At 57.4% G+C, this 22,926-nt stretch overlaps 1 protein-coding gene across 1 annotated transcript in view; it reads right to left on the bottom strand.

Annotated features, from left to right (window-relative positions):
- IGSF21 (immunoglobin superfamily member 21) overlaps positions 1–21,411 on the bottom strand; it is a 269,234-nt gene extending 247,823 nt beyond the window's left edge. Inside the window, exon 1 of the mRNA XM_061147813.1 lies at positions 21,342–21,411. Coding sequence (XP_061003796.1) covers positions 21,342–21,411 — 70 coding nt within the window. The remainder of the gene's footprint in view (positions 1–21,341) is intronic.
- Positions 21,412–22,926: the final 1,515 nt, after the last annotated feature.

Genomic DNA, 22,926 nt, shown 5'->3' with positions numbered 1-22,926 from the left:
TCAAGTTCCTTCTCGGGCGACATTTTTTGCTCTGTGCCTGTATGACTATCAGACAAGGAGATGGTGCCATGAAATGAACGGGCTGAGTTTTTGAGAGCAGACCCACCTGGGTCTAAATCCAGGCTCTGACACTCCCTGGCTGTGTAACCTTGGGCAAGTCCTTAAGCCTCACTGAGTCCCTCAGTTTACCTATCCGTAAAATGGGACTAATAATGCTTGTGTCACAGGAACTAGGGGGAGGATTAAATGGCATCACAGGCACCTGATAATTTAAGAAGGGAGAGACAGAATCTGAGAATGTTCTAGCTAGAAGAGCCCCAAGAGATCTGGTAGGGAAAAGCTAGGTTTAGAGGGAGTCAGCCACTGACCTTGGCTGAAACAGAATAGTGGGAGCTTAGGATTTATCCTGCCTGCTTTGGTTTCCCCTCCTTTTTCTCTGCCTCCCAGCCTCCGTGTCCTGGTGTGGAGAGTGGAATCCAAGAGCGGGACGGGAAGAAGAAGGGGGCCTGTCTCTGAGTCCCTCGTCACGCTCAGAGGCTGGAGCTGGTGGGCTTTCCCATGGCTTTTGCCAGGGAGGATCGATGCTTTCGCTGGTCAGAGACGATGCTGGATGCTGGCGCAGCCACACCCAAGCATGTCCCTCACTCCGATGTCTGTCCCCTCGGTGCCTGGGGACCAAACACCCACCACAATGACCGCTGGGAGGACTAAAGGCCCTGACCACGCCCTCCCCTCCCTCAGACTTTGCACCGCCTGGAGGCACCAAATCCTACCCTCCACCCACCACCTCCTTGCTCAGGCTCTGAGCCTTTACCACGGGCAGGGGTGTGGGCCAGTGTCTGAGTGAGAGCCCCGTTTGCACCCAGCAGTTGAAAGCATGTCCAACCCAGAGCCCCCTATTCACGGGAGGGAGGGAGGGGGTGGACAGCAGACCTAGGCATGTGGTGGAGGCCCTCAGAAGACCGCGGGATCCCCCTGCCGTCCCAGGACGCCTTCCCATCTCTCTCCCTCTCCCGCCTCCCATCCGCCGGCCTTTTCCCACCAGGAGTCAAAGTTCTCCTTCGGTGCCCTCCCAGGCCCAAGCCCCTGTCGCTTTCTCTCCCTCCTTCCTGACCCAGGCACCATCAGTGAGGAGTCCTCCTGCCTCGCTCCCCGTAATGCTATCCTGCTAATAAGATTAAAACATACCTCCCTCTTACAGCATCGATTCATAGCGCTGATTTACTGTTGCTTCTCGGCTGCTACAAAACGGATGCACAGGCCGCCACCTTTATCTCTATCCATCTCTTCGCTGCCAGGGAATAACTGCTAATTAATACCTTTCTGCCTCCCAGTGCCTGCCAACTTTGAGGGCCATCAATACTCCATGGGCTCCCTGCCACCCGGCCACTCACCCCCACCCGCTCAGGACTCCAGCCCCAGGTCAGAGGCACCCTGAGGGGGTTCAAGGTGGAACAAGAAAAGGTGGGCTTCTCCCCTCTCCTCATCCTCCCACTGGACACACGGACACAGCCAGGGACCACGGGGCAGAGACTAATTCAGAAGCAACTGGGTCAGACCGCGGCTCAAATCCCAGCCCCTGGTCACATCGGCTCTGAGATTTTCACCTCTGGGTCCCAGGCTCCTTGTCTGCAAAATGAGGAAAGCCACAGGACCCACCTCCTAGGGATCTACAAGAGTTAAAGGTCAGGTCAAGACGGTCAATCCTAATATCCCTGAATATTCACTAGAAGAACTGATGCTGAAGCTGAAGTTCCAATACTTTGGCCACTTGATGTGAAGAGCCGACTCACTGGAAAAGACCCTGCTGCTAGGAAAGATTGAGGGCAGGAGAAGGGGACGACAGAGGATGAGATGGTTAGATAAACATAATGAACATGAGTTCGAGCAAACTCTGGGAGATAGTGAAGGACAGGGAAGCCTGGCATGCTGCGTTCTATGGGGTCACAAAGAATCCAACATGAGTTAGCAACTGAACAACAACAGCAAGAATGTACCTAACTCAGTCCCTGCCTCCTGCCTCCTTGGCGCCTTTGTTCTGGGCCTGAAGGGAGTGCCGCCGCCATGGCACAGCTGACTTGCAGTACGGTGTCAGGGAATGGCAGGTGGTCATTCCCAATGCTGGGGGCAGGCTCCAGGGAAGGCCCCAATACAGGAGTCAGCTACAGATACACATCGTAAACCAATTATACTCCAATAACCTAGACTGCATATTAAAAAACAGAGACATTACTTTACCAACAAAGGTCCATCTAGTCAAAGCTATGGTTTTTCCAGTAGTCATATTTGGGTATGAGAGTTGGACTATCAAGAAAGCTGAGTGCCGAAGAATGGATGCTTTTGAACTGTGATGTTGGAGAAGACTCTTGAGAGTCTCTTGGACTGCAAGGAAATCCAACCAGTCCATCCTAAAGGAAATCAGTTCTGAATATTCATTGGAAGAACTGATGCTGAAGCTGAAACTTCAATACTTTGGCCACCTGATGCAAAGAATTGACTCATTTGAAAAGACCCTGATGCTGGGAAAGATTGAAGGTGAGAGAAGGGGACGGCAGAGGATGAGATGACTGGATGGCATCACCGACTCGATGGACATGAGTTTGAGCAAGCTCCAGGAGTTGGTGATGGACAGGGAAGCCTGGCATGCTGCCGTCCATGGGGCCGCAAAGCGTCAGACACAACTGAGGGACTGAGCAACCACAACAACTGTGATTTCAGTGTCCACTGGGCGCCAGATGAGAAACCGAGGCTCAGAGCAGTCACGTGCCTTGCCCCAGATGATACACTTAGCGGGTGACTCGGCTGTCACTGAGACCCAGGTGGGCCACGCGATCTCAGCCCTCCCCAGAGCCCCCAATAAGGCACAGCACGTCCCACCAGGAGGAACGTGGACAGCTCCTTCTGTGCCAGACATGTCTGGATGCCAGGGTTTCCCTCCTGGCTCCCAGATTGGAACTGACAGCCTGCAGAGGGAGAGCAGGGCCTTCCCTCTGGCCACTGGCGGACACGACACGACCAGTCTGGGGAGGGACGTCAGCCTGATCCTGGATCTGCATGGTCACATGGAGAGAGTCAAGAGCGGGGGGCAGGTGAATCTGCCTCTGGACTCGCTCCCCCTCCTCTCTGAACCAGTCCCCTCCAGCGGGGGTGGGGGGTGGGGGGATAACTGCAGGACCAGACGGGCTTAGACGTGCGAACCCTCGGAATTATCACTCTCTCTCTAAATGCCCAAGTCTGCCTTGACCTGCAGGTTTTCCCTCTGTCTCATGGACAGGACAGCCAGGCTGGGGGCCCTGCTCTGTGAGGGGAGGAGGTGGGGGTGGGGTGGCAGCTGTGGGCCCCCCACCAGCCGTGAGAGGCGGTGAGGGGGGCAGGCCGGGTGGAGAGGAAGCCCCAAGGCCGGGCCTGGCAGATGTGCTGGCAGAAGCCAGCACGGGCGCTTTTAATAAAGCATAACGAAGCGTGGGATCATAAAGTATTTTGTCTAATTCCAGGCTCCCATGGGGGCGGGGCAGATCAGCTGGGCAGGCAGAGGAGAAAGGTTTACAGAGGGACCCCTGGGGCTGGCTGGGGGTTGGAACAGGGCAAGCTGGGAGCAGCGGCACCCAAGGGTCTGGTCCAGGGCCGGGGTGGAGGGGGAGCTTTCTCACAGGCCTCCATTTCAGCTTGGAAAGAGGCAGCAATCGGAGACTTTTCCCCCCAGAAACGGCCCCCTCCTGCTGGAGGCCTGGTACCAGTCATGGGCCCCTCTGGGCTTCCCCTTCCCCACATGAAGTAAGGCTTGAACCTAAACAGAAAACTCTTTTAGCATGAGGCCAACACACTCATTTTCAAATTCCTTCATTCAAAGTAGAGCTGAAGCCCGTCTGTTAAAGAGGCGACACAGACTCCTGGCTCAATCTGGGGACAAGAAACTCCCCCAGCTATTGTTTTGCCATCCAAAGTGGTGTGGGGGTGCCTCTGTGGGAAACCAGGGCTCCAAGGAGCACACTTTGAGAACCATGGGTCAGCCCGTCCTGCCTAAACTCCTGCATCCTTCAAGGCCCAGCTCACGTCTCAGAACTTCATTGGAGATCCCACTAACGGTGCAGCTGTCCTAGCCACTATCAGACACACCCCGGCTCTCGCCACCCTCACACTCACCATGGCCAGTGACCATGCTTCTTTACCTGTTTGCAGCCAGGGCTGCACGGGGTCTGAGACACGGAAGATGCTCAGAAGGAGGGCCCCTCCCTGACCGCACGCGTCCACACTTGGCCATCACCCCGGCCCTGATCTCCAGAGCAGTTATCGCTTCCTTTTGCCATACTCAGGTATGTACTATCTGTCTGGTCATACACTCTGGGAGGTAAGCTCCAGGAGGACAGGCTTTATTTATTTTTCTGTTCACCACCACATCTCCAGTGCCTAGCACACTATCTGGAACAAAGTAAGTGTCCAGTTTGTCAGATGAATGAATGGATGGAGGGATAGATGGATGGATATATGTCCAAAGAAAGAAGGAAGGAATTTTCCTTTTCTTCCTTGAGTCAGTGTAAATCTGCCAGCCCCAACAAGTTCATTCAGAGTTCAAAATGTCTCTTGATACTGGACTGGCCAAAAAATTTGTTTGAGTTTTCCGTAAGATATTCGAGTTTGGGGATGGGGGGAACCCTAACAAACTTTTTGGCCAACTCAACATGAATCTCATGCGGCTGTAAGCTATGGAGAGGCAACTCTGTCCTTCCTCCAGGTCCCACAGCGCCCGCATAGGCTCTAATCAGCTCCATAAGTGCCTACTGACACCTGGTCTGTGCCAGAAACGTGCCAGGGACAGGGGGCGTGGGGCTGAGCCACAGGCCGTCCGGGCCCCAGGGCGCCGTGAACAGGGGAGGCGCACAAGAAATGCTCGCTGAGTAAATCAAGTGGCGTCTAAGGTGAGACCGGAATGATGGACAGGTCTTAGTCCAGCGAAGGAGGCAGGTCCAGCAGAGAGAATGCCTTGTGCAAAGGCCCTGGGGCAGCTAGGAGCACCCAGTCTTTAGGGCTAAGGTCCTGTGTGGCAGGACCACTAGGCTTCACGTCCCCCCGCGCCCAGCGGTTCCCTGCAAGTGGCACCCAGAGCTCTTCCCAGAACCCTGGGCTCAACAGATCCCCTCTCACGTCGTGCCCTCGTGGGGACGAGAGGGAGGGGTGACGAGCCACTCCCCTCCCCAGGAGCATCTCCCTGGCCACCTCCATACCCCCGAACCCCACACTCATCTGCTCAGACCCACACAAGGCACTAAATTTATCCACTGCAAATACCTCTCCCGTCTCTTTTCTGAGGGAAATAACGTTGTTTAAGTAAAGCCCTTTAAATTTTAAAGAGCTGGGCTTGTGTGATCTCTGCGGGAAGCTTTTAGCAGCATGCTGGAAAGAAATAATAATAATAAACAAGGCTGGAGGCAACAGGGCAGAGCCAGCGACCCCCCAGTGACTGCCCAGGCAGGGGCCCAGGGCCACCTCAGGCTGCCAGCCCCTGACCCCCTCCTCCAGAGGCATGCAGATCAGGAGGGCAGAGCCAGCGACCCCCCAGTGACTGCCCAGGCCGGGGCCCAGGGCCACCTCAGGCTGCCAGCCCCTGACCCCCTCCTCCAGAGGCACGCGGATCAGGAGGGCAGAGCCAGCGGCCCCCCAGTGACTGCCCAGGCAGGGGCCCAGGGCCACCTCAGGCTGCCAGCCCCTGACCCCCTCCTCCAGAGGCACGCGGATCAGGAGGGCAGAGCCAGCGGCCCCCCAGTGACTGCCCAGGCCGGGGCCCAGGGCCACCTCAGGCTGCCAGCCCCTGACCCCTCCTCCAGAGGCACGCGGATCAGGAGGGCAGAGCCAGCGGCCCCCCAGTGACTGCCCAGGCCGGGGCCCAGGGCCACCTCAGGCTGCCAGCCCCTGACCCCTCCTCCAGAGGCACGCGGATCAGGAGGGCAGAGCCAGCGGCCCCCCAGTGACTGCCCAGGCCGGGGCCCAGGGCCACCTCAGGCTGCCAGCCCCTGACCCCCTCCTCCAGAGGCATGCAGATCAGGAGGGCAGAGCCAGCGGCCCCCCAGTGACTGCCCGGGTGGGGGCCCAGGGCCACCTCAGGCTGCCAGCCCCTGACCCCTCCTCCGGAGGCACGCGGATCAGGCGGGGAAGAGCAGAGAGCCCCAGAATCACCTACGGTCAGGTTGGAAGGAATATCTGGCAGAGAAGCAAGCAGGCAGAGACGGCAGAAAGCAGGTAAAGCGTGAGACACCCTGGGTTCAAACTCAGCCACTTAGTAGCTGTGAGACCCCGAGCAAGTGGCTTAACCTCTCTGATGACGTGGGACTTTCCCCAGCACCCCAGGCAGATTAGTCATCCCCTCTTCTGCAATCCCATAGGGACTTGGTAGCCATTTCAATTTTAGAGTCTACAATATTAATCAGTAATTTACTTCTGTGCCTGCTCCTCTGCCCCAGGGGACTGTGGACTCCCGGAGGACAGGCACTGGGTCTCGCTTGTACCTGAGTGCCAAGCCCTGGCATAGGCCACAGCTCAGAGCTGGTGCTCAGAAAACAGCTGCCGAGTGGAACCGAAATGAGGCTGAGTCTATGCACCAAGGAAGCAAGTGGCTGTGGGAGCATCCTGACCACTGACACAGCTGCTCTCAGCAACATCCCTGGAGGCAGGATGCTTCATCCCAAAGGTGGGGACTGGGGGGCATCAAATATGTCTTTTTTTTTTTAATTTATGCATTTGGCTGCATGAAGTCAGCTGCGGCAGGCAGTTGCTGCAGCCTGTGGGGTCTTTTGCTGTGGAGCATGGACTTTTGGTTGTAGTTTGTGGACGCTATAGTTGTGGTGCCTGGACTTTGCCCCACAGAACGTGAGGTCTTAGTTCCCAGACCAGGGATCGAATGCTTGTCCTCTGCATTGCAAGGAGGATTCTTAATGACCGGATCATGAGAGAAGTCCCCAAATACGTCTTAAAGGAGGTATTTTGGACCTAGACAGGACTCCCCTTCCCAGTCTTACTACTCACCAAAGACTCCTGGGATTGGGCCATCCAGACTCAGTTCTTTGCTTTAGGGACCTAAGGTAAGACGGGGAGGGGAGCCAGTGATGGTGCAAGTTGACGGCGGAGCTGAAACCAGATCCTGGGGCTCATCACTCTGAGACTGGTCTCCTTCCCACTGAGCCAGGGTTTCCCACTGTCACCCACGGCATGAGGTCACGTGATACAGGGAAGCCTTTTTAAAAATTCAAATGGTCACATTCATTTTAATGTGGATTAAGAAAAAAGATGTATTCAGCGCCACAGGCCTATACATTACTCCTTTGCACCAGTGAAAAAAAGAGGGAATCGATTTAAATTTGATTTTAAGACGATCATGATGTAAGAAACAATCTGGGTGGGATGGAGATAAAGTCACAAAGGAGGTGACTGAGATCTGGCAGCGTCCGCAGTGTACCCTGGGATGGTTCGGAGCCACGCTCCACCACCCGGGACGTGAGCACAGCAGGTGATACAGCTGCCCCTGAGACCCGGGCCCCCGGCGCTGTGATGGGCGGGTGGGCACCCGCAGCCCACACACAGAGGTCCAGCCTGCAGGGCCTGGCTCCACGTTCGACTGGAAACGAACCTCTTCTAAGGCAAAGTGAGCAGTCAGGTAGATGGAAGGGCGGCTGAACAAAGGAATGTCACCTGGACTAACGTGGACGCTGAGATCCCAGGGGACGGTTGGTGGAGATTTTCCTAAGGAATATTGATCCCCAGTGAGTGATTGACCCTCCGCTCCCAAAGGGTCACATTGCCATTGAGTCAGTAGGCAGGGCTGAGACTGAGCTGCGTGGGGACGGGGCAGGTAGCCGGGCTGGGGGGCAGACGGCACGGGGGTGCGGGGCAGGGGCACTCTGTCTTGGCCGGAGCACCTCAGAGAATAAGCCAGGGAAGAAACCGCTGCTGATATTTGTCACGGCAATTTCAGCACAGCACCGGATGTCGAAGCGTCTCGAATTTCAACTGGCAAAATTAGTCCTCGTCAAAGTCAATTTGAACAGTCAAGGTGGATGGAAAAAATGGGCTGGACAAAGGAAAATAGAGGGATCCAAGGAAAGTACCCTGAGCCAATTCAGGAGCAGCAAACCAAAGGGACTGTTGGTGGAAGTTTTCCCAAGAAATAGTCACTCCATTTAGAAGCCAGCCACCCCTGAAACTCCAGCTACTCGCTGAAAAGATCCCTCTAAATATGGAATTGGCACTGTTAGCTTTCAGGTGCAGGATAAATGGTCTGGTGATCCAAAGGGCTAACTCGCTGCTAATTCCCTCCTCCCCCACCTGCAGGGGCAGGAGCAGCCCCAGCAAGACGAGCTCAGAGGTGGAGAACACCCGCCTTCATCCTGCAAGGAAGGAGCTCTGGGGCCGTTCATGACAAATGTGGACCGGACCGCACATGGTAAGAGCTGATGGGGATGGCAAGAAAGATGATCTAAATGGATCTGAAGAGAAAGAACCTCTTTGTGGGAAATAGGGTGGAAAATAGACTGGGGAGCGAAGCGCCGGTGCGCCCTGGGGCGGAGTGATCCGTCAGTGAGATGGACCACGGGACAGGGAGGTGTGGGGACGTTGACGAGTCTCAGGCAGAGATGACACGTCCCCATGGTCTGCACCAGCAGCAGAGGGCTGCAGGCGCTCCCTGTCGACAGACGGCAATGCTCTCCCAAAGTTACCCGTCCCTTCAAGTTCATGTGCCCTTGGGAGGCCAGCTGCCCGTTTCTAAAGCCCCAGACTCATGAGCTACATTTCGCTCAGGAAAATCCAGCATCCAGCACAGGATGGGGCATAAGGGCAGGCCTTTAATTACGGCAATTGTTATTAGTATAAGTAGCGACCGATCACTTATGAGCAAGGCACACTGTCTCGTTCCATCATGTCAGCAACTCAGCTGGCACGTAGTACAACCCTACTTTCTAGGCGGGAACGCTGAGGTTGGGCAGGATGGTGCCAGGTCTCTGCTATCTGCTCCCCAGGTCACTCTCCCCTTCCCCACCTATTCTGTGCCTGGCGGCCCAAGCACATGGGCATCCAACTGAGTTTTGTCCATGTGCGGTATGAGCAAGAGACCTAAAGGCAGGAGGGGGATGAAATTGGGGTGTTTCTCCCTCCAGCTCCCTGCCAGGTCCCCAAGAGTTGGCTGCATCCCTCTACCCAGGGCCCCAGTCCTGCCCGCAGCCCTCTCCTCTCAGCCCTTCTTCCAGTCTGCGGGCGGTAGTAACTCCCCACTGATCCTGGCCCCAAGGGCTGCCCCATCCCCTGTGCCCCCGCTAAACCCTAAAACCAGTGAAAAGTGGAAGTGTTAGTCACTCAGTCCTGTCCCAGTATCTTTGAGATCCCATGGACTGTAGCCCGCCAAACTCCATGGGATTCTCCTGGCAAGAATACTGGTGTGAATTGCCATTCCCTTCTCCAGGGGATCTTCCTGGGCCAGGGATCAAACCTGGTAGTCCCTTAAAGAAGCCCTTCACAGACCCTCCAGCTTGAGCTTGCTGTTTCCTTCTGGAACCTGGTTGATAGGGAGGGAAATAAATTGTCCCCAAATTACAGAGCTTACCAACAGCGGCACCGAAACACCAACCCCCCTGTCTGCCTCCAAAGCCTGTGTCATTCCATTGGAGCCGCGGTTTCCCAACCGCAGACACTCACACCTCCCAGATTGGCCACGTTCGCGTGCCACCTGCTCCACGATGCACTTAACATTTTTCTCAAACTTGACTCTTTTTTTTTTTAAACTTAAATGAGCCATTTTTAAAAAGGGAAAGGGAATTTAAATCACTGCCCCAAATGGCAAACCGGTCTCACTTGCCTTAAACAGAGGGTGACTGAAAAAGAATCATAATGAAAACAAAACCCTGTTATTAAAACGTTGACTTCCTCTGGCTCACTGCAGGCGTGCTGCCCCACACCTGTTTTGTTGGAAAAAGAGATTGGCAAGCGAGAGGGTGTCAGAGCTTGACGGCATCAGCCTGAGGCTCTCTCCTCGGCACAAGGAGGAGGATCGCACGGGAAAGGAAGCGGGAAGACCCTCCCTCTCTTGGGATTCCCTGTCACTTACTGCCAGTGGGAGGGATACTTCCCTAACCCGTGATGCCCAGTGTAGCCTTACGCAATGATGGAGGCATCTTATCCACATCTGTGCTGTCCAACACAAGAGCCACCAGCCACGTGTGGCTGTTGCACCTTTGAAATGCGGCTGAAGAACTGAGTTCTGTTTAATTTGGTTAAACAAAAGCCAAGACACTTTGCTGCGTTTTAATGTAAATGTGGGTTGTCACACATGGCTCCGTGTTGAGCACAGCTCTGCAAGCCCCACGAGGGCGAGAATTTGCCTATTCCTTCTCTGGATTTCTAGGACGGCATGAGGCTTGACTGCCAGGAGCAGTGCACCAATGGAGGAATCAGCGAGTGAAGGAATGAGCTATGCTGCTTCTTGCAGCAACGCGTTGCTCTCTGCGTCCGGACTGTCCCGGAAACCACTCTCTCTTCCCTGTTTGTGCGCGCTCAGGCGTGTCTGACTCTTTGCGACCCTTTGGACTCTAGCCCACCAGGCTCTTACGTCCATAGGATTCTCCAGGCCAGAACACTGGTGTGGGTTGTCATTTCCTACTCGGGGATCTTCCCGACCGAGGGATCGAGCCCGGGTCTCTTGCGTTTCCAGCATTGGCAGATGGATTCTCTATCACCTTGGAAGCCAAGTAACCTTATTCCTCCCCCACCAGGTTGCCTGCCTCCCCCCCTCCCACCAGGCTCCACGGTCAGGCCACAGGCCTTAGGAATTCGCCTTCTGACGGTGCCTTTTCCTCTCCAAGCTGAGCTCAGGCCCACTTTTCTGCTGCCCGAGCAAACAAAGAAGCCTTTGTGAAGCGGTTGCTTTCGCCGCCCCCACCTCACACCCTCTGCCCCTGCCTGGGACATTAGGTGCTTGGTGACAGTTAGCAATGTATCACCTCCTTCTGTAGAACCAGGCACCTGGCTTTGGCTCATTGTGTGGCCTGAATACTCACTAGACAAAAACCTGCACACTCGGGCAGCGAGCACCAGCTCGAGACGCGAACGCCACCCGGCTCTGGCCATGCCAGCCTCTGTCTCCACCCTGCCAGGGTATCCGAGGGACCCGCCAGGGCTGCCCCCACCCCCCGCCCAGCCCTGCACGATGCCAGGGCAGCCGGTGATGGACGCCTTCCTTTGGGGCAGCATTAAGGAGCCGGGAGGAAGAGATGGTGCTGGGAGGATAATGGAGGCACCAGTGATTGGTGACAAACAGCCCCGTCGGAGGACCGCTGAGTGTCTCTGCAGAAAGAGAAACAAAAGGGCAGAAGGAACAGCTTTTGGCAAAGCGACAAAGAACCCAGCGGCTCAGCTGCCTCTCCCCCTGTGACTCCCGAGTCGCTCCTGTGATGTGGGAGGCTGGTGGTTGCTCCCCGCTGGAGCGCTGCCAAGACCCCCACTCAAGCCTGGGGACCCCGATGCTCCCCTACGCGAGGCTCTGAGGTGGAGGGTCTGCCTGGCAGAGCCCCCGGGATTGCCCCTAGGACCTCCAGGGAGAAGACCTGGCTTCCAGCACTGCCCCCCGACTCCCCCTGCCCCCGCCTACACACACACACACACACACACACACACACACACACGTCATGCACAGTGTGAGATCCTCTCCAGCCTCAGTTTTCTCAGCTTTAAAATGGGAGAAAGGAGACAGTGCATTTAATTCTCCAGCTCCCTCCTGGCCCCGGTGCCCTGCAGCCCTAAACCCAAGGACTTGTTTAGGACTCTGTATGGGAAACCTACAACGTACCCCTCCTCCTGGGCACTGGGGCTTATAAATGCTTCTTCCTCTTCAAACCTGTGGGTGTTCCAAACATCATTATAACGACAGCAACAACTTTTCACATGCTTACTATGTGCTAGGTACCCTGCATACAGATCCTCCCCGAACTGTGCAAATGTCCCCTTCCCAGCAGCCCCCACCCCACGAAGCCACCACAATCAGCCACCTGTTCAGCTGGAGAAATCAAGGCTGGAAGCAACAGAGAGGCGGAGTTCACACACTGGATACGTGGGGGAGACGGGATCGGAACCCATGCCAGACCTTAGAGCTCACACCTGCTGGGCATCTAGAAGCTTCTCCCCAGGAGAAGCCACGCCTGCCACTCTTGGCTCAGGCCCAAGCTGGAACAGTCCCATTCTAGGCAGGGGCCTGGTCTCCCCTCCTTGCCAAGTGTGGACACTCGGGGAGAGGCGAACAGTGTCCAAACGATGGCATTTCTGCCTCGAGGCCATTGTCTCTTTGGGTACCCCAGGGCCATCATTTATAACACAAAGGCATTCCAAAGAATGTCCAGCTTCAGGTGCCCCAGAAAAGCCAAATTAATCTTCCTAGAGCCCTGCTCTGGGAATGTCGCTCATTTCTCTTCAACTGCCCCCTATAGCCTCTGGGCTCAAGTCCAGACCCCTCACTCTGGCTCTCAGGCCTCTGCCAACAGCTCTAACCTCATTTCCAGCTTCTCAACAAGCACCTTCTGCTCAAGCGAGGCCAGCTGCCTCCCAGACTCCCAGCCCAACAGGGCGCTCACTCCCTCTTCCAGGCCTGTGTACATGCCCTCCGGCCCTCACCCCAGCCTGGGGTTCCCTCCCCGCCTGTCAAGGCTGTTCCAACCCCTCAGAGCCTTCCTGGGCCACTCCCCTCAGTTTCCAAGGGTTCATTCTTGGTACCCTTGTACTGGCCATTTATTAGAGATGATCTTCCATCGTTCTCAAATGAGCCCATGCTCTATGGGGTTTGCCAGCAGCCAAAACTCCTTAGGGGATATCTCTGCTGATCCAGAACAAGGCTGGGACAGCTGCTCAATGAACAGAAGTGACTGGATCCCTGGATGTGGCTCCAGAGGCAGCTTCCCGGACAGGAAGGAGAGAATAGGAGCTTCCCGAGCCTTTCAGGGTGACCCCGTGGCCGTCTGATTCAGCCTGGGGGCCAGGAGACAGAGACAGGCCAATGACCGAGGCCCAGTCACACGCCTGCTTTCATGGATCATTTCATTCATCTCCACATCACACTCTGTCTTCAAAAGATGGGGACACCGTGACCTAGAGAGGGGCTGATTTGCCCAAATGTATACTCGGCAAGGGAGTGGCCGGGCCAGGCTTTGAACCCAGTTCAGATGGAAACCAAAGTATATTAATACCAAGTGGCTGGACCACACAGAGACAGTGATTGAGGAAGGATGGGCAGGCCCAGTGGAATGCCGGGAAATGCTTAGCAACCAGCTCTGGGCTGGGGAGAGCACTAATCTGCAGTGTTTGCCCATCTCCATGGTGTAAATCACCATGGTCAGCTTTAAGCTACCAGTAAGATCAACCTGGGCTTTGGGGGAGATGTGTAAATCAACGCCTGGGTTGAGAATCCAGCTCTGCCTCCCCCCCCCCCCCCCCCCCCCCCCCGCGAGCAGTGGGACCTTAGGCAAATCACATAATCTTTCCAAGTCGCATTGCTCTTCTGTAAAATAGGAGACTGTTAACTCCCAAATGGGAGTTTCTGGGAGCATTTCATATGACTGTGTGTGCATATAGCTAGCACGGGGCTTGGCACATAACAGTTACCCTTTCCTTCCTTCCTTCCCCAGCCTCCCACCTGCCAGCAACGAAGACCAGCCCCTCCAACCAAGGAGAACCCAGAAGAGACAGGAAGCCCTGTGGTCTTCCCACCAGCTTCCACTGTTGGCTCATCCCCCAGACGCCAGCCACAATGCCAGGGTGAGCTACGGCGGGCAGAGCTGGACAACAGACACATTCTCACACCAGAGGGGACTTCCAGAGGTGACTGAGCAGGGCCAGGAAACAGGTTCCAGGCTCAGCGTCTGAGCAAACCCCAGGCTCAGGGGAGACATCATTCATTCAGTCCATCAGTGAGTCATTCAACAAACACATCTTGAAGATCTGCTCGGAGCCAGGCTTCACGCCAGAGCCAGTGGGACAGGGATACCTGCCCTCAACAGCTCTCTGTTCAATAGGGAGTCAAGCCCGTGACCAGGCCCAGCCTCAGAGGAGAGTTGTTTAAACAACGTGTTGCCCAAAGTGCCACTGCCAGCCCGCACGGGTGGCCCTGAGTCAGCGGGGACGGTGGGGCTGCAGAGGGCGAGAAGCGGGCAAGCAGAGACTGGGAGGAGGTTTATGTGGACGAGGCTGTGCCGGCTGAGGCCAGGTGTCTGCTCTTTGAGCCAAGAAAGGGCGGAAGTGGGGGAGGAGGGGAAGAAATCTCTGGGCAGGCCAGGTCCCTGGGGCGAAGAGATGGCGGGCTCCCAGCTCCGTGTGGTGTGAGCACAGCCCCGTCAGCGTCCTCCCCATGGCCAGCAGCGGAGGATGGAGGAGTCACATCAGCAAAGTGGCCGCATCGTCAGCACCCAGCTCACGGTGCAAGCTTTCTGGTTAGTTTAGGGGCCTGTGGGCTCGTGGGGAGCTGGCCTGTTTCACTGCAGACCCCTGGGGGCTGAAGGAAGCAGCACAGTGGATTCTGGAGGGAAGAAGGCTGAGCCTGCAGCTACAAGCCCGGATTCCAGTCCAGCCACTTCCTACCACCATCCTTTCATTTCCCCAAGGCTCAGTTTCCCTGCTTCGTTCAATGAGCACAAGAGTAGCCTCCTTCACATCTGACGTGAGATCTAAATGGAAGGATGGGGGTCAAAGCATCTGGTCAATGCTCAAGTACCACCAGCAGGTAGAGTTAGGATGTCTGGAATCAGAGTCTCCATCACATCAATTATCTGAGTCTTTAAGAAAGACAGAACGTAGTTCCAGGAGCAGAACTTTACCAATAGGAAGTTCATCTGTGAATCCAGCCTGAATTCCACAAGCCATAAGCCTTTGCATGTATTTTCTGTAGAAAGCCACACACTCAAACCCTCTCCACGTACCCCAGCACAAGGACATGTCCAAAGGCCAAAGATGCCTTATTCATCCAAACAACCAACCTTTATAAAGTATCCATCATGTGTTTGTGAGGAAGATTCGATAGTAAGAACTGGACAGGTCTCTGCTTTTGCAGAACTTTTTACTAGGTTAGGGGATGGGAGGTTCACAGCGAGACTGCCTCTCCCACACTTCACTGGGAGAAACAACTTGTGTCTTGAGTCTTAACTGCACTAATGTGGGTGTGGGCAGGGGACAATGCCTCAAGACTCCAGGAAGTCAGGGAGCAGGTAGGGGAACTGATCACCCCCGTTCAGCAAACTGTGAACCGTCCTCCAGGAGTTACCAAGAATGGCTAATCAGCAACTCTAAGGCTGATCACGCCTAGGGAGGGTATCGAGTGGGGTCCTTTTCTTATAAAGGGCAGAAATCAACTCCAGACAACCCAAGCCAAAAAAAAAGTAACTAGTGGAACATTATGGGGAAATCATGGAATGCAAGAACAAGCTGGAGCCCCAGGTGTCAGGAGGCCCACGTAGCGAGAGCCAGAGCTGCTCTGACAGAACCACGGTTAACACTGATGACAGCTATCTGAGCCCAAGGGCCGAGCTAAGAGCCCTGCGTGTCATGACTTATCGCATCCTGCTCATAACCCCCGGGAGGAAGACCCCGCCATCAGTAGCCTTGGGAACCAGAGGAGCACAGTGTCCTGGGGGCTCCTGTCAATAAAGGGGAACTTCCGGTAGTTTCCAGTCTTCCTCTAGTCAGTGTCCAGACTCTCGGGATAAGGTGTCAGACGGACTTGTCTTAGAGGGCTCTGGCTGACTGCGTCACCTACCAAGATGTCGTGCAAACGAGAGGGCGGTGCACACTCTCCCAAAGCAAATCCGACACGTGGCCAGGAGACGTAGGAATGGCCGGTGGACACACAGATGCCAGATTCCTTTCCTGGGAGTCAGTGTCCTTTCCCGCTGCTTTGGGCTGCTACTCAGTACGGCTCCAGCTCCATATATGTTGCACTTGTTTGCTCCATCCGGGGAATCTTGGCCAATAGGTCCTGAGCCCACTCTGCTAGTGAACCCTATTTCAAGTGTAAAGGTGGGCTCCAGGGTCTCATCCCCCTGGTTCCTTCCCAGAAACTTCATCCTGAGGACAGATACTTCTTAGGAAGTCATGTCACACGTTTCACTTCCACTGACATTTATTGTTTAAAATGGGGGACTTTGCTTCCTCTTGCTAATGGTAGAGGCTGCTGCATTCCTCCTTCTGTGATGAAAAAATAAATAGTTTCTCCTCTCCTCTGGAAGCAGAAATGTCTTTGAATTGCTTTAGACCTGTGTTTGAAACTCCCAGTTCTTACCCTTATAAAAGATTTTGAGCCTCATTCATTGTTTAAGAAAGAAAAGAAAAGAAGGAAGTGGGAAGAGAGGAAGGGAAAGAGACAGGGAGCAAGAAAGAGAGATGGCAAGAGGAAGCTGGGTGAGTATCCAGGGGGCTCTTGTCCTCATCTGTAAAACATGCCTAATGAGACTGCCTCATGAATTCTTGAGGGCATTTAATGCATAAAGAACATCTAATAGGTGTGCGATAAATGGAAGCTACCAGTAATATCACTCTTCTTTCTACCAGTCCTCCATTAGACTCAAGAAGTCACAGCCCTGAAGTTGAGCTGGCCCTACCAGGCACAATCCTGCCTCTGGCTCTTAGCTCACCTGGGTTCCCTCCCTGGAACATTACCCCTTGGCCTATTAACCTTCTCCCCTTGCTTCAAGGTCTAGTTCAAGTCCTCCCTCCCCTTTGAAGCCTTCCCTGAATACCGCCAAAGAAATCACTCTTCCCCCACAAACCTCCTGTGGGGGACATCAATCCACTTAGCATCCTACAGGTATCAACAAATTTCCACTTGGATTGTCTTTTATCTCTACGGGTACGGGCCTGACCTCTCACCCCACTGGAACGATGGTCACGGTCATAGGTCTTTTTCTTTTCAGATGCACCCTTCCCACAACAGATGCCCATTCATTCTCTTGATGATGACAAGGGCTTTGAGGGGTGTGCATCTCCCATCTGTGCAGACAAATGCACTGGATAATTTGATTTCAGTGGGGTTTGGAGAGGAGCAAGGCAGCCAGACGGGGCAGTGGACACACGGCAACTGTCCATGCGGCTGGAGCTGAGGAAGCGACCGAGACCTGTTCTCACCAGGAGACAGCAGAGCCCGGAGGGAAAGAGACAGACAGTGCTGGGTCTGAGTCTCAGCTTGCCACTTACCGACTGGGTGACCTCAGACAAACCACTTAACCTCTCTGAACCTCAGCTTCCTCATCTGGAAAATAACCTTAACTCTCAGGATGGTTACAAGGATTAACGAAGATAAGAAGAACAAAGTACATATGGCACAGAGCTGGCACAGTCAGGGCTGAATAAATGAATTTCAAGTGGCCTCGGGATGGAGCAGAGGTGGCCGGGGTGGTAAGCCAGGTTAGATGCCTCCATGGGTCCCAGGAAACCCAGTGAACAGGACTAACCAGCCTCCTCTTTGTTCAGCCCTTGTTTGGTCTCAGCTTTGAAGTCAGGACTGCTAAAACCCAAGAATCTCAACAAGTCTCTTCATCTCGTCCCCCACCCTCCCCCCACTGCCCCAGCCCCCAATTGTAGCAAGATGCAGGTCTGTGTGAGACAGATGTTCTGAAAAGCTGGGGTAGGCAGGCTGATCTAAGGCACTGCTGGTACCTTGCCAGCCCTTGCCCACATGCCGTGTCCAAGGAAGGCTGGAAGGAAAGCGGGAGCCAGGGGCCAGACCAGGCGGGACCTGGAAGACACTGACACCCTGTCACGAACAAACCTTGAAATTCTGGGCCTCAGTTTCCTTCCTAATCTGTGAAAGGTGGGTTTAAGCTGAAACCCATCTTGCAGTGCATGAGCACCGTGATGCAGCTAGCGCGTGCTGGCCACGCAGCCGCTGATCCATGTAATTTTGGCTATTGAAAAAACAGAAACCCGGCTCTGATATCAGAAGAGGAGCAATCTTAAGATTGTTTAAGGGGACTGTTGAGGAAAGATCGTTCGATGCTGGGTCTCATTACCTGCTTCCACCAGGGCAGCTGTCCTTTGGCGCTTACCATCTTGCCCAAGGCATTAGGATTTTAGGGGGCGGTAATCAGTTCCTACTCTAAAAGGGTTCTCCTGCTAAAAACTACTCGTTTCAGAACCACTGAAGTAAGTGATCTCGGAGGTCGCTTCCAGCTCGAACATTCCCTCTACTTAAAAAGCCAGAACTCGTTCAGCCTCTCAGGAGAAATTCCAGTTTGCATCTTGAGAGGGAAGGGGTGGGGTTTATGGCTGGGGGCGGGGCGGCAGGGGGAGGAGGGGCGGAGCGACCTGGTCCAGGCCTGGCCCTTAACTCCCGCGCCGAGCGAGCACCGGGCAGGGGCCCGGCGGTGCCCGCGGGGCGTGGGGTGGAGCTGGCGAAGCGGATAAATATATGAAGGCTTTACACCAGCTTGCGCGCGCGCAGCCCCTGCAGTCCCGGTGCGGCGGCGGCTTCGGCCCAGCCGATCAGCCCCCGCATCCCACCCACCCGTTGACACGCTGCTGCCGAGAGAGAAGTGGAGGGGCGTCCAGTGGAAGTGGAAGGGCTGGGGCCTCTAGCGCGCCCTACCTCGGCCTGCCTCCCGCTGCCCTTCGCGGAGACCTTCCCGCGACCGAACGAGGAGGCAGGTCTATGAACGGCTGTCCTTCCTGCGCTCCCAGTCCCCGGGGCCCTCTGTCTCCTGGGCCAGCGCCCGGGCACGAGTGCTGGATTGCCCTCCCAGAAGTGCCCAGGCCAGGTGAAACGGGGCCTGAGGAGTTAGAATCCGTGTGGGTTTTTCCTCTTGGAGAAGCAGATATCGGGGAGCGCGGGTCAGGGGCAGGAGACCTCAGCCCGGCCGGTCCTGTGTACCGCCAGCTGCCTTCCCCTCCCGAGGCGCAGACCCACCTCTCCAAAGTGGAGTCCCCGTGCGCCGCGAGCTGTCGGTGCAGACCCGGGCCGGCGCACGGGCCGTGCCTTCCCTAGCAGTGGCCGCTGTCGCCCCCGCCCTGGGCAGGCGCGTCTCCGGGCGCCTGCCCTGGACCCTACCCTCCGCGCCCGCCCGCCCTCCGACGCAGGCGCTGGCAGGCGGCCCGGCCCTGCCAAGGGCCAGGTGCGCGGCTCTCGGTCACGTCCAGGAAGGGCGCCCTCCTCCGGCCAGACGGCCTGTTACAGCGGGTACCGACCCTTCTGGTACCCCCGCCCTGCGCGGGCTCGGACTCCGAGAACCAAAGCCCGGTGAGCTCTCATCTGCTCTGCAGCGAAGGGAGGGCTCAGCCCGCGCCCCGCGCTCGGAAAGTTGCCCGTCTGCGATCCGGGTCGGCGCTCTTCCCTCTCGCTAGGCAGCGGAGCTCAGAGGCCAGGCCGGCTCCTCTCGCCTAGAGGCGCTCGCCCCAGCCTGCTGCCAGCTGCAGAGGTGGGCCGGGGGCGGAGGAGCCAGGACACCCGCTCAGGTCTCCGCAGCCCCAAGAACCGCGGCTCGCAGGTTCTGAGGAGAACTCGCGCGGTGGGATCCTGACGCAGCGGGCTTTCCCCACTAAACCCTTCGGCATCTAGTCGCCATCCTTACCCCTGACCAGTCTCTCCGGTTTTGCGTGTTCTAGGGAAAAGGGGTGCCCCACTCCTGCCCCCACCCTCTAACCACCCCCTAACCACCCCACACCGGCTCCCTGCAGTGTCCAGGTGAAGGCTCCAAGCGCCTTTCGACGAAGCCCAGCGCCCTCCCCGCGGCGCGCACCCGGGCACCACCCCGTCCCCGCCCCCATATAACCTTTCCCTCCAGAGGCTTCCGAGGGAGGGAGCCATCGCCTCGAAGTTGGAGGGGGAGGATTTCCATGCACTTTGGAAAGTCTGTTGTTCCAGGGATAGGCAGACCAAGTGGAGGGCTAGCATTCCTCCAGATTTACACCAACCCCTCCCCCTCCTCTGCCAGCAGGACCACCATTCAGGCTCAAATCCTGCAGTTTCTCCCGTCAGAGGACCAAGCACTCTATAAGGATCTCGGGGTGGAAGCGGGTGGGGTTATTTTAGGGCACACCCCTTGCTGGCAGGCACTCTCAGACTCTGCTTTGGCACCTCCCGGGAGTGCAAGGCACACGGGAAAGAACAGACCCTCCCATACCCATCACCCGCTGGGCTGGGGGCGGAGACCCGACCGGTCGTAGCGGCTACTTTTGGGAGCCGCGCATCCCCCGCCCTCTCCGCGGCAGAGCCGGGATGTGACTCCAGACGCCCTGGTTCTGGGCGTCCAGGTTCGGAACTAGGCTTGGGGCGAACCGCGGGCGCAGACCTCCAGTCTCTGGGCCACCGCTCTCCGCCGGTGCAGCCTCGCTCCCGCCGGCTCTGAGCGGACTCGTGGGCTCTGCCCGAAAGGCGCCGGGTCGCCAGGTTGGGTGGCCGCAGCACTCTAGACTCGCCAGGCGGCGGCGCCGGCCGAGAGGCCCGAGGCTTCCGCGAACGCCGGACCCTGGAGCCGCGGAGGCACCGGTCACTCGCTCCCGGAACCTCCTTCCAACGGGTTTAGCCCGATCGGGACCAAGTCCACGCGGACACACACGCACCGCGGCTCACACCTCCGCCGTGCCCGGACGCGTCCGTGCCTCCCTCCACACTGGGTCCACACGCTCCACTGCACGCTCACACACTCCTGGCCCGCGCGCGTGCACCTCCACATCCGAGCAACGTACACTCTTGGCCCGAGGGTCACATCCCGCCTCCTCTGCACAGGCGCCCCGCAACACCCCCCATGGAAATACAGTCACCCGCTGTCCTGTATCCCTGAAGAGCCCCGTTCACTTGGGACGCGCGTGCCACGCCACACCTCACACACTCACCCACCCTTCGACACGTTCCCACATACAATGACACAGGCTCACCCACTTCACAGCCTCGCCGAGGAGCTGGGCGCCCGCTCACACCCCCAAACACTCTGGCTCACACTCCGCCTCTCACACACACACCTTTTCTGTGTAACTGACACGGACACCCAGACAGCCCTCCAGACACGGGCTCGCTCACACACCATCGCACACACTCACACCTCCAGATGCACTTAGCACCCTCGCCACGCACAGCGCCTTCCCGGACACCCTCACACGGGCGCCACAAAGACACACGCTCATACACACGCGCGCGCGCACACCCTGGCACAGACCCGCGAGCGTTCTCTCCGGAGGAGACGTCCGCCCTCCCTCGTCAAACCCACCAGCTCTGCAGCCCCCGCGCCGAGCGCGGGTCTCGGACCCCGAGCGTCCCCGGGGCGCCCCCGGCCGGCACCCTCCCCCGCTGCCCGCCCCCGCGCACCCCCGGCCCCGGCTCCGGCCGGCGCCCTCTCACTCACCGCGCGCCCGGTCCAGGATCGCGGCGAGCAGCAGGCAGACGCAGCCGCGGAGGCTCGGGGCGGCTCGCATGGTGCCCGGGAGCTGGCGGCGCTGGCGGGGCGGTGGCGGCGGCGGCGGCGGCGGCAGCGGCGGCGGGGCCCCTCGCCATGGGCTCAGGCGCGCTCCTGCCTCCGGCCGCTGGCCGAGACGGTGGCGGGCCGCGTGGGGCGCCGCGGGGGCGCCCCCATGCCGCCGCGGCTGGGCTGCCGGGGCGCCGGGCTCGGCTCGGGCTCTGCGGGGCGCCGCGACCCCTGCTCTCGGGGCGACCTCCGGTGCGCCGCGGCTCTCGGCTCCCTGGCAGCGCGCGGTGCCCAGCGCTGCCCGGAGTCAGCTGGGCGGCAGCGCCGGAGTTTGCAGCCGAACCGCGCTCTCTGCCTGGCGCCCGCCTCTCCGGGCTGCGCGAGCGCCCCCTCCCCGCGCCCGCCCTCCGCCCCTCCCCCTCTCCCCGCCCCCCGCCCTCCTGCCCTCCCCCCGCCGCGCTCTCGGCTGTATTATACAGACTTCTCTTTAATCCTTTCTGGGCCGTTCGGCTGTCGGCCGCTAAGCCGATTTATTGCAGGGAGAAGGCGAGCTCCCCACCTCCCGCCCCGCTCCCCTCCTCCGGGTCGCCCACCCGCTCTCCCCAGGCTCCCTTCCTTACTCTAAGCGCTCGCAGCCCCTGTCGCTCGGTAACTCTCCCCGAGCTGACGGAGCGCCCTGCCCTCCAGACCAAGCTCCGTCCGATCCTGCTCCACCGAGTCCCATCCCCGCGCTCTTCCCCAGGCTGGCGAGGGAGGCCGCCTGCCACTTGAGAGAGAGGCAGTCGGTCCGGGGAGTCGAGCCGGCAGGGTGTGGCCCGGGGTACCGGTCTCGCCACCACCTATTAACTAAGGGTGAGGGGCATCGGGTGTTCTGAAACTTCCCGAATGACGGCTGCCCTTCCCCCAGGCACTCGTGGATTGGGCTGTGTTTTGTCCTTTCTTTCGAGAAGAGCCACTTTCTTGGATCCAGCCAGAAATGGGTAAGGAACTGGGTGTTTCCTCCTGGCAGAGACCAGTTTCACCTTTTTGGCAGATCTGATTTTCTTTTCTCCCTGGGCCTGAACATGGGGGTTTGGTACTTGTATCCATCCGTATCCTCCCACTACACACACACACACACACATGTGCGCGCGCACGCACACACACATGCTCACGCACACACACACATGCTCACGTGTGCACACACATGAGCACATACACCTGCTCGCGTGTGCACAAACATGCTCACATGCACACACATGTGCACACACACACATGCTCTCGCACACACACATGGGTACGCCCCAGCTATTGAACCTCAGGCCTGGCTGTGGGCCTTGAGGTCCCCTGAGAGGGGAGAGGTCCCCAGTCCTGGGAGAGGTCAGAGTGATTGGGGGTGAGGTTAGATGGGGAAGCTCACAGCATGGAATTGTAGTCCAGGGCATTGTGTAGTGAATTCCTAGCTTCTCTATTTCTGCCGGGTTGCCCTATCAGACCACCGTGACTCTGCTTACCTACATGGACAATGGGTATGAAACTAATTCCA

The sequence above is a fragment of the Dama dama genome, chromosome 8, assembly GCF_033118175.1.
Source record: "Dama dama isolate Ldn47 chromosome 8, ASM3311817v1, whole genome shotgun sequence".
NCBI classification, from domain to species: domain Eukaryota; kingdom Metazoa; phylum Chordata; class Mammalia; order Artiodactyla; family Cervidae; genus Dama; species Dama dama.
Note: the sequence above shows the minus strand (reverse complement) of the source record. Positions and strands in the feature narration are given on the sequence as shown.